At 43.8% G+C, this 12,031-nt stretch overlaps 1 protein-coding gene across 3 annotated transcripts in view; it reads left to right on the top strand.

Annotated features, from left to right (window-relative positions):
- MOCOS (molybdenum cofactor sulfurase) overlaps positions 1-11,040 on the top strand; it is a 58,314-nt gene extending 47,274 nt beyond the window's left edge. For all 3 annotated transcript variants that reach the window (XM_061557433.1, XM_061557435.1, XM_061557434.1), the window contains 2 exons: positions 2,161-2,265; positions 10,373-11,040. In XM_061557433.1, the coding sequence (XP_061413417.1) occupies positions 2,161-2,265; positions 10,373-10,477 (210 nt within the window). In that variant the 3' untranslated portion in view covers positions 10,478-11,040. The remainder of the gene's footprint in view (positions 1-2,160; positions 2,266-10,372) is intronic.
- Positions 11,041-12,031: the final 991 nt, after the last annotated feature.

The following is a 12,031-nucleotide window of genomic DNA, read 5'->3' as shown; positions in this document are numbered from 1 at the left end:
AAATAGTTGTGTATTCTTTGCAGCATATATACATACACATCTTTTGTATGCTTATTGTCAGCCAAATTAGTAAAATTGTATTTATACATTTTGTCATTGATGTTGGTGGGAGCACCTTTTCCATTGTTGTTATTGCCGAGTTTAAGCCATCCGGCTCGGTGGAGCTATGCTGAGTGCACTTGACTCACAATCGGAAGGTCGCAAGCCCATATTCTGCTGGGGGATTACTCAGGTTATCTTTTGGGTACCAATAAAATTGGTACCAGTTTGTGGAAAATCAACGGGGGCCATCTTATGGAGAGATAAGCTCCCATTACCAGAGTGTGGAATCTCCACCACTGGCTCAGGGTTGGGAATGGAGATGAACATTGCCCCATCGCTTGTTTGAGCAGAGAGACATGAAGGGTCGCGTCAGTAACGCACGTCGGCTCTGGTTTTGCGTCCAAGATGGATCGGCTCAGGCTGGAGCTGCTCAGTTGTTTTCAAATACACGTGAGTGGCTCAGCGATGGCTTGGCTCAGCTCAAGGGAATACTGAGCATGGCTGGGACCATGCTCATTAGAGTTGGCTCAAGTCACGTGTGGCTTTGAGCTGGCTCACTTTAGCCAGAGCCAAGCCTTAGCCGAGCCATGACTAAAAATACAGTTCTAAATCTTCAGTTTCAACCACAATGGAGTGACGAGCAAATAAGCTCTCAATTATATTGGTCACAAAGTAATAGTTGTCTTCTTGGCCTGTTAAACCGTATGTTATTTGTAATATTTACGTGTGCTGTAAAAGTGAAGTACATCCACTCTGAGCCCTGCAGTGGCAACAGTTAAAGCAACCCACAGTTCACCCTGCTCATAAATTGCTGGAGTTGAATAAAATGCCTGAAGCTTTGAAAGCTGAAATCTCGCATCCTTATGGGACAAAGTGGTGAAGAGTGCATTAGTTACAATATAACATTATACATTAAATCTCAAGCAAAGTGAAGTCTTGGGTCTTTTTTAAATGCGAGATAGTCATGACAGATTTAAACATGTTTTAGAACTAAAGCTCTCAGTGGCATAAAACAGATTATGAATACAAAAAAATCACATCTAAATATTACCTTATTTTGTATCCCTGTCTGTATGTAGTATGCATAACATGGTATACCCTGTATGACAATCAGACAGAGTATAAACCCTAGCCATCTTTTCACTGAATCTATCATTGCATTTCTCTCAGGGCAATAAACTCAGTAGCATTATTTTGTAAGTAAACAGTGGTCATGCTACGATTACACTGGTCCACACCTTAGAAATATAGAATGTACACTCCTGGCTTGGAACCATCAATGGAGATGAGCACCACCCTGTACCCACTTACTCATTATGTGGATAGACTGATCCCCACTTTAGGATTGTGGAATTTCCACAGATGGCTCGGTATCACCAATAGAGATGAGCATCGCCTAATGCCCACACAGGCAAGGGGACAAATTCCACTTGGCGTTGACACAAGCGAACCTCGTCTAGGCCTGAGGGGTAATTCTCCGTAAACAGTGTAAGCTGGGGCCCAGCGTGCCCACTAATTAAACACGTTCCTTCGGAGTGGGCAGGTAGGAACTTGGTTGGACAGCGCATTCGTGCACGACAGACAAATATGCACGACAGACAGACAAATAATCCCTGGTAGGCAGTGTGGAACCTGTTGTTCCTACCTGTATAATAGATAACTTGACTTGAGGTAGCGAGGCAGCCAGCCAGTAGCCAGCCCCCTTAACTATCGGCCCCTCCCCCTTGCTTAAGCTCCTCCCCTTACTCCCCCCTCCCTTAGGCCCCTCCCCTGAACCCCCCTCCCCTGACCGCCCCCCATATCCTTAGGCCCCTCCCCTGACCCCCCCCCCCCCATATCCTTAGGCCCCTCTCCCGACCCCCCCTCTCTTAGGCCGCTCCTCTGACCCCCCCCCCCTTCAGGCCCCTCTCCTGACTCCCCCCTTCCTTAGGCCCCTCCCATGACCTTCCTTCCTTAGGCACCTCCCCTCTCCGTACCCGGCAGTAGGTCTCCACCAATCAAAGAGCTGTTTATATTTTATATATATTTATGCACGACAGACAGACAAATAATCCCTGGTGGGCAGTGTGGAACATTGTTCCTAACTGTATGACTTGTGCTCCATGTTCCCTGGGACAGGTGACAGGTGGCTGCAGCCGCTGCCAGATGATCTGCATTGACCAGCAGACAGCAGAGCGCTGCCATGAGCCTCTGCGCACACTGGCCAGCCAGCACCGCAAGAAGGTAACCCACCACCCAGCGCTGTCTGCTTGATATTTTACATCACGTTGCCAGTGGAAGTGTAGGAGTCTGGGTTTGTACGTTTCTCGCACTAAACCAGGTGTAGATTTTACACCTTCCTGTTTTTAAGGTACCGCCTGTGTTAAAATTGAAAAACTGAATCCACATAAGCCAGCCATTCGTATTCTTAGGTTTTTTCGGTAAAGTCACGTAGGTAAAAAATAAAAATTAATAAAAGTAAAATAAAAATAAAATAAAAATCACGACGTTTCGGAGGCAACACAAGCCTCCGTCTTCAGGTGGAGTCTGCACAGCCCTTTAGGGCCACGTGGATCATTAGATTGCCTATAGAAAAAAAGCTATTCCATGGTCCGTAATTATAATACAAATAGTACTTTTTAAGTGATATGGATTACATGACGTCAGAGGCATCTGCACTTACATCCACATGCGAGCACCCCTGTTCCAACCACTGGTCTAATATCGCCAAGGTAAATTATTTTGACCCTAGGATAAATGCTCGAACATACCCCACTTAACGGCAGCCAACACCACCCAGACTGCTAGTTACTTGTTATTCATTCATTATTTTTAGGATTATGTCACCCAACAGCGCTCCTGTACTGTGGTTCCTGGTGGGGATGAGGATATGACAGCCTCTCAAAATACATCAGCCAAAATTTTGGTTACTGTCCAGGGCACTTGAGATCCAATTTATTTGTAGGTTGTTAAAGTACGAGCTCCCGTTTCTGCATTATTTAAATTCATACATTTAAATGTTATTCTGCGGTTAATAGTTTAAACGTTTCAAATATTAGCAACAGCGACTCCCCCAAGATACTTTCACATGAGACCTAGGGAAGCCATTATGGCGTATTATTATGATAGAGAAAATGTATCCTATGCATTATTCTATGCATAATTTAGTGAGGGTGGTTTTTTTATTTAAAGGTCGAATGCAGGGCTTTTATACCTCTCACAAGCCTGACTCATACCAGGATGTCCTGACAGACAGCTCAGGTTTTTCCATTGGCTGGGGAATCGTTTTAGCATGTTTCCTCTTGTACCCATCCGATGACACAACTGAAAAGTTACTGTATGTGATGTACTCGTGACAAAAAAAAAAAATTGGACGACGCCATACCATCCCCTGGCAGACAGCATGGTGGAAAGATTTAACAAAGCCCTCTCTGCCACATGGTCCCACATAATGAATGGCTGTCAACAGCTGGGATAGGCACACAGACTCGGCTCGATGTGCCAATCGAACAATGCCACACATCGCTACGGGGTATCCACCAGAGGTGTGGACTCGAGTCATGTGACTTGGACTCGAGTCAGACTCGAGTCATGAATTTGATGACTTCAGACTCGACTTGGACTTGCATAACAATGACTTTGTCCCACCTCTGAGGTGTGGACTCGAGTCATGTGACTTGGACTCGAGTCAGACTCGAGTCATGAATTTGATGACTTCAGACTCGACTTGGACTTGCATAACAATGACTTTGTCCCACCTCTGAGGTGTGGACTCGAGTCATGTGACTTGGACTCGAGTCAGACTCGAGTCATGAATTTGATGACTTCAGACTCGACTTGGACTTGCATAACAATGACTTTGTCCCACCTCTGAGGTGTGGACTCGAGTCATGTGACTTGGACTCGAGTCAGACTCGAGTCATGAATTTGATGACTTCAGACTCGACTTGGACTTGCATAACAATGACTTTGTCCCACCTCTGAGGTGTGGACTCGAGTCATGTGACTTGGACTCGAGTCAGACTCGAGTCGTGAATTTGATGACTTCAGACTCGACTTGGACTTGCATAACAATGACTTTGTCCCACCTCTGAGGTGTGGACTCGAGTCATGTGACTTGGACTCGAGTCAGACTCGAGTCGTGAATTTGATGACTTCAGACTCGACTTGGACTTGCATAACAATGACTTTGTCCCACCTCTGAGGTGTGGACTCGAGTCATGTGACTTGGACTCGAGTCAGACTCGAGTCGTGAATTTGATGACTTCAGACTCGACTTGGACTTGCATAACAATGACTTTGTCCCACCTCTGAGGTGTGGACTCGAGTCATGTGACTTGGACTCGAGTCAGACTCGAGTCATGAATTTGATGACTTCAGACTCGACTTGGACTTGCATAACAATGACTTTGTCCCACCTCTGAGGTGTGGACTCGAGTCATGTGACTTGGACTCGAGTCAGACTCGAGTCATGAATTTGATGACTTCAGACTCGACTTGGACTTGCATAACAATGACTTTGTCCCACCTCTGAGGTGTGGACTCGAGTCATGTGACTTGGACTCGAGTCAGACTCGAGTCATGAATTTGATGACTTCAGACTCGACTTGGACTTGCATAACAATGACTTTGTCCCACCTCTGAGGTGTGGACTCGAGTCATGTGACTTGGACTCGAGTCAGACTCGAGTCATGAATTTGATGACTTCAGACTCGACTTGGACTTGCATAACAATGACTTTGTCCCACCTCTGAGGTGTGGACTCGAGTCATGTGACTTGGACTCGAGTCAGACTCGAGTCATGAATTTGATGACTTCAGACTCGACTTGGACTTGCATAACAATGACTTTGTCCCACCTCTGAGGTGTGGACTCGAGTCATGTGACTTGGACTCGAGTCAGACTCGAGTCATGAATTTGATGACTTCAGACTCGACTTGGACTTGCATAACAATGACTTTGTCCCACCTCTGAGGTGTGGACTCGAGTCATGTGACTTGGACTCGAGTCAGACTCGAGTCGTGAATTTGATGACTTCAGACTCGACTTGGACTTGCATAACAATGACTTTGTCCCACCTCTGAGGTGTGGACTCGAGTCATGTGACTTGGACTCGAGTCAGACTCGAGTCGTGAATTTGATGACTTCAGACTCGACTTGGACTTGCATAACAATGACTTTGTCCCACCTCTGAGGTGTGGACTCGAGTCATGTGACTTGGACTCGAGTCAGACTCGAGTCGTGAATTTGATGACTTCAGACTCGACTTGGACTTGCATAACAATGACTTTGTCCCACCTCTGAGGTGTGGACTCGAGTCATGTGACTTGGACTCGAGTCAGACTCGAGTCATGAATTTGATGACTTCAGACTCGACTTGGACTTGCATAACAATGACTTTGTCCCACCTCTGAGGTGTGGACTCGAGTCATGTGACTTGGACTCGAGTCAGACTCGAGTCATGTGACTTGGACTCGAGTCAGACTCGAGTCATGAATTTGATGACTTCAGACTCGACTTGGACTTGCATAACAATGACTTTGTCCCACCTCTGAGGTGTGGACTCGAGTCATGTGACTTGGACTCGAGTCAGACTCGAGTCATGAATTTGATGACTTCAGACTCGACTTGGACTTGCATAACAATGACTTTGTCCCACCTCTGAGGTGTGGACTCGAGTCATGTGACTTGGACTCGAGTCAGACTCGAGTCATGAATTTGATGACTTCAGACTCGACTTGGACTTGCATAACAATGACTTTGCCCCACCTCTGAGGTGTGGACTCGAGTCATGTGACTTGGACTCGAGTCAGACTCGAGTCATGAATTTGATGACTTCAGACTCGACTTGGACTTGCATAACAATGACTTTGTCCCACCTCTGGTATCCACTCTTCTTCCTGATGTGCGGCCAATGAAGTGCGTCCTCCTATGGAGGTACCATTGGCACAAGAGCACCCACGGTGGTGACAATGGAAGCTGGAGCTGGAGTAATGTTGCTCACCCTCAATTCGGCTTGTGCTCAAGCAGCCAGAAGTGCGGGAAAACAGAAAGCACAATTTGTGGAAGACCAGGAGCAAAATTCAGGTGTGCCGGACATTCAGGAGGGTAATAGAAAATGGCTCCACTGTATTTCCTTAGGAACAGCAGCGACAATGCACCTGGGTCCAGTAACCCATATGAATGATACATCCGAGCAGGCGAGGGCCCTCGCAAGGTAATTAAAGGGTGCACGCATTCTTGTTTAAGTGTGCCGTTGAATGTCATAAACCCATGTCAACCTCATGGGACCTCCTTTGCCAGTGTCAAAATATAAGAATAGGTTTTCCCCTTTATTCTGGCAACAAAACAGTTGTGGCTCACAATGTATTGCCCCATCGCATAGAGAAAGGCATTGTTTCTGTGCTGTACATTCATACAAAGGCTGTGCTTGGTCACAGTTTACCATTTTGGGAAGAAAAAAAATGCCTCACATTTAATTATGAGGAGGTGTTGGTGTATTTTCTTTGGGTCTTTCGGTAAAGTCACGTAGATAGGTTCAAATAAAATAACAAAAAAACTACAAAGTTTTGATCGCAACACAAGCGGTTGTCATCAGGAAAAGGGGGTTAGCCTCTAAAGGCAAACTGTTTATAAAAATGGGCGTAGCCCAAGTGTCAGCAGCATGGGCGGGGTAGCTAATGTTAATGTAAGGGAAGTTGCTGTGAGAGGTGATGGCAGTTGTTGGTCGTGATGGTGCTGGTGCTGGGCTTCCACCAATTAAGGGAGTGGGCAGTAATGGTCCTGGTGGTGGGCTTCCACCAATTAAAGGGCTGCCAGGTCTAAAATGGAAACATTACAGCCAGTTATGACTTTAACTGGTTGATAACGTCCTTCCAGTGATTGCTGAGTTTGTACCCATCTTCTCGGTTGAAATTGTGTTTATGTGTCTATGTCTGTATATATGGATGGCTTTATGAACAAATCTTTGTTGATAGCCAGTGTGTTTGCAAAGTACCTTCGTCTTAGAGAAATACATTTCGTGTGAGCCAACCGCATTAAAACAATGATCAGCCACGGCCGAGGTATTGGTCCTACCATGTTTCAGATCTGCCTTATGTTCACGAACACGGTCCGAGACATGTTGCTTAGTTTCCCCAATGTAACTACTGCCGAAGACACAGCTTAGTTTGTAGACGCCGGGGTATTGCATGTCAGGGATCACATCCTTCACAGATGGAATCAGATCGCGAATTTTACGTACTGTGTTAAATCTAACCTGGATCTTGTGTTTGCTCATGATTTTGGAAATATTTTTGGTGACCCCTGTTATGTATGGCAAGGTGATGGTTTTGATTGGGTCCTCAGATGGTTCTTTCCCAATGGTTGGGGTGATAGCTTTATGGATTGTGTAGTCCGAATATCCATTCATCTTGAGAGCTTGGTGGCTGTGTGCCAGTTCACTGGCTAGGTGATGATGGTCAGAAGTACATCGAGCTCTATGGTGTAGAGTTTTGATGAGGGAATTATTCTGGGATGGATGGTGGTGGAAGTTAGGTTTTAGGTAGGCATCCGTATGGGTGGCTTTCCTGTAGACAGTGTCCCATTGAGCCATCTGGTCTCTTTTTGATTAAAACATCTAAGAATGGTAGCTTGCCATACTTTTCCACCTCCATGATGAATTTGATGGGTGGATGTATGGAATTGATGTGGTTGAAGAATTGGTTCAGAGCTGGTTGGCCATGTGGCCAGATGACAAACGTGTCATCTACGTACCTCTTCCACAGGGACGGACGTAGAGTGGATGGCTGGATGGCATCTGTCTCAAAATTTTCCATGAAAACATTGGCGACAATCAGAGATAAGGGATAACCCATTGGGGTACCTTCAATTTGTTTGTAGAATGTTCCATTCCAGGTGAAGTAAGTGTTGGTGAGGCAGTGTCTCACCAGGGCTGGTACATCAGCATTCAGTCTTTGGACCAAATCCTCAATGATTGCAATGGTGTCAGGCACAGTAACTTTGGTAAACAAAGAGACTACATCGAAACTAACGAGCAAATCACCTGCAGATAGTGGGATGTCCTTAATTAACGATACCAAGTGAGCTCAGTTAAGTACAGCTGCGGTGGTCTTACCAGTGAATGGTTGTAAGGTCTCAGACAGAAATCGAGCCAGTTTGTAGGTGGGCGAGTCAATGGTGGAGATGATAGGACGAAGGGGTGTACCTTCTTTATGGATTTTTGGTAAGCCATACAATCTGGGTGGTCTAACAGCAGAGGGTTTTAAGGAAAACCGCTTGGATGGTTCGATTAAAGATGTCGAATCAGTGATGATATTGTTGGTTTTTGTAACGAGGCTGTTGGTGGGATCTCTTTAAATTTTTGTATAGCTACCATCATTAAGTAGGTCCTGAATTTTGTTATTGTATGTGGTTATGTCCATGATGACCGTGGCATTGCCCTTGTCGGCTGAGAGGATGACGATGTCATCCCTCTTTTTTAATGTAGAAAGCTCAAAACGCTCATCTTTATGGATGTTGCTGATAGTTGTCTTATTTTAAGGATTGCAGCGATTTATTATTTTTCCACGTCTGCAGTTATGCGTCCCAAACTCTTAAAGGGCTACATCGACCCAGGCAATGATATCATCAACTGGGATGTGTTTAGGGGTGACTGCGAAATTCAACCCCTTAGCTAGAACCGATTTTAGGCTGTCGGAAATTAGACTAGTATTCTTGTCAACGTCTAACTTTTTAATGTGTGAATCTGGCTTCTTCTTGGAAAGGAGGTTGAACTTGGAAATCAGGTTATCTTTGCATTTAGCTGTTGGTGCATTAATAAATGTTTGTACGTGTTTATTTTTACTTGCATCAAACATATTTAAAACACATCTTCCCAGGCTTTCAAGTCAGATAAATCTCTCATGCTGAAGACTCCCTTTAGTGACTTTACCGAGAGACCCAAAGAATATCCCTTTAGTAGGTTTGTCTTTAGGCCACAGATGTTTCTCGTATCAATTGCTTAGATCTCAAACTGAAACAGATGGAATCAGCTTCAAAATGTACCCACCAGGTATCTCGCTGCATTAGTTATTTTCATGCTCTGTTTTTTTTGAAGTTTGTAAATGTTTACATTTCATAGCATATTTTGTAAACAAAAATTAATTATATATTTGTGTTGCGTTTCATTATTTGGTTATGTTTGGCGTGAACTGAAAACAGGTTCCCCTGAGAAATTAGATCTCAGGATTAAAAAAAATCCTGGTTAAACAAAAACTATTCGTAACACTATTGACGTGTTTATATTGCCACAATTCCTGGAATGTGTGCTTCATCTTGTATTTGCTTAATATATATTAAAATCACGTGCAAACGTAGAATGCAATGCATGCACACACTTGATATATTCCGTAAAATTTATGATAATTTATGCTCTTACTGCTGTAGTCAATTTACGATAGAAATGTAACCTTCGATATTAAACACATGAATAGTATTTTTTTTATTCAGATGACAAGTATGCTGTTTCGATCTCTTATACCAGTTTTAAAGTGGATTGCATAAATTCATTGTTAAAGTGACTTTGGTTAACCTTATAAAGACGTAATTTATTTTTTTCATTTAATTAAATATGAGTAAGAGCACCTCCCAGGGCACTGACGAGACCCCTGGCCTTTCTACTGCAGCTGAATTTCACATCTTTATTCGAGCATTATAGATTTAAGTGGCCATGGATTGCACGTTGTCAAGTGATATAGACCAATTCCTTGATCCATTGTTCACCAGAGAGCATCACTAATATGCGTAATTCTAATTTCCCACTTGACCACGTTTAATAACCTTTCTCGATGTCGAAGCATGGACAAGTTTACACCCCCTAGAATAATTACGGTGGGAAAATAAATACAAACGTAGGGGTTTCACTTCAAGAATAAATGAGCAAATTTATATGAATTATTATTGCTTCACTGGTTATGCAAATAGTGGCTTCCCAAACGCTCAAGCTCCATCCGATTCCTCTTCATAAAAAGCACAGTATACTGTACACACATTAACATTAGAACGTCAACTGTGAAATATTAACCGATCTTAGTCACCATCAACCGTGATTAATCCACTGCTGGATGAAGGCTTCGCCCAATCTGGTCACCATCTCTCTCGCACGATGCAACAATCCACACCCAGCACCTTCACGTGCCAATCTCGTCTCTTGGTAACTTAAAGCTTTTGAAAGGTCACAAATTGATTTCGTTGTTGCCATTACGGCATTGCTATTTGGCATTGCTGTGATAGTCCGCTGTCACTTGCGTGCCGTTGACCTCTGGGTGCGTTGTTGCCGAGGTTGAGTCCGTGCGCTGATTTTGTGCCGCAGATGGAGTTTGGGATTTGTCTGATGCAGAGCCGCCTCCCCGCGCAGGGCAGCATGCTGCACGTCGGCACGCCGGTGCTGCCACGATGCAAGGATTCATCTCCTTAGCACCATGGGCTACAGTCGCCGCACACGCTCGAGGCTATACTTTAACAACCCCTATTTGCGCTTCTGTGGCCGTCTGGAATGCTCTTCCTTCCGATATTAGGAAGCCACTGGAGCTATGCACTTTTCAATCTAATGAACTGATTTGTGTTTAGTCTATGGTTGGCTACATGTGGTGCGAAAGAAGCTCAACATACATACGTACAACGGAGTGAGTACACAGGGCATTAAGGCAAGATGTCACACTTAAAAAATTGTACCGCCAATGCAATATTTCTGAATAATTTTGATTTGATCACTTGGATTTGATTAAGTCCCTATAATCACTCAAATTTGTAAAAATCTATAATCTTTCAAACTGCAGTGATGATACACTCAAATACTGGTATGAAAATGTACCATAATCATGTTAATTTGATCCTGTGCTTGGGATGGAATTTTTATACAAATATTAGCATTCTGTGTTAAAGCACTGTTAATTTATATTTCTTAAAAGAGCAGCTTTAATATGTGTTTACCTTGATTCATGATGCGTTAATGTAAATAAATGTCAGCGTTTGCCAAGAGTAATTGCATTTGTGTGATAAATCGTAAATGTTGAAAGGGACACATGGCATTCACATCGATTGCTTTTAATATTTTTACATGCTTTTCATGTTTCACATAATTATAAAATAACACTTTTATGTGTCTGTATTTAGATACAGAACTCCTCTTATCTAGAACCCTATCACTCCTATTTTACCTGATTGAGGATTTTGGCATCCTGTATTTGCAGAACGGCTTCCTATTCTCCACAATTCTTTCATGCATAAGGACTACATTTGGGGATCATAGGATCAGCGATGTATCCCTTACATAACTATGGATAAGAGGAGTTGTATTGTATTATAATGCAAACCATTTTCACCTTTTTGCATTCCCCACTTTTCACTCCTTTTTACGGAGAAGCTATCCCTGTAAATCAATTTGAACATGAAAAAGGACAAACGTATCGTTCATCTTTTAGCTTTTAACTATTTTTTAGCTCTGAAGTTTATCTTAACATAAATACAAGTGAATATATATATGTTCTAAATGTCAGCACTTTAGCAATGAAATGTATTAAGTGACCTGGAAAATCACATGCCACCACTCGCTCCCCTCTGACCTGAATTTTGAACCTTCAAGATGGCTTGACATTTTGATAGAATAGGTCCACAGTGAGCTCGCATTGGTCAAGTAAATTTGTGAACCGTATATCTCATTGCCGTGTCTTCTCTAAATCAGCGCCGGGAAAGCCACTGGCAGTATTTCTTACGCTGCTGACGTATATACATTATTTTTCGTCTCGCATCACGAGACACGCTGGAGCACCTCCCTGCCTCCCACCACTGGCGATGGCCGCAGCCTCATGCAGTAACCTTTATTCCTCATGTGCAGCACGTAGATGTGCGGTCTATTTCTGTCAATGGATGAGATCCTCCCTACACCACGCCGGTTGTTAGAGGTAGTTTGACCATACCTCACCGCCCTGGGTTGGTGAAGGTGGTGAGCATAGGATGTGGGGAGCACAGA

The sequence above is a fragment of the Lethenteron reissneri genome, chromosome 23, assembly GCF_015708825.2.
Source record: "Lethenteron reissneri isolate LAM-NWPU_2019-01 chromosome 23, ASM1570882v1, whole genome shotgun sequence".
In the NCBI taxonomy this organism is placed as follows: domain Eukaryota; kingdom Metazoa; phylum Chordata; class Hyperoartia; order Petromyzontiformes; family Petromyzontidae; genus Lethenteron; species Lethenteron reissneri.
This window is presented reverse-complemented; position numbering and strand designations above follow the sequence as displayed.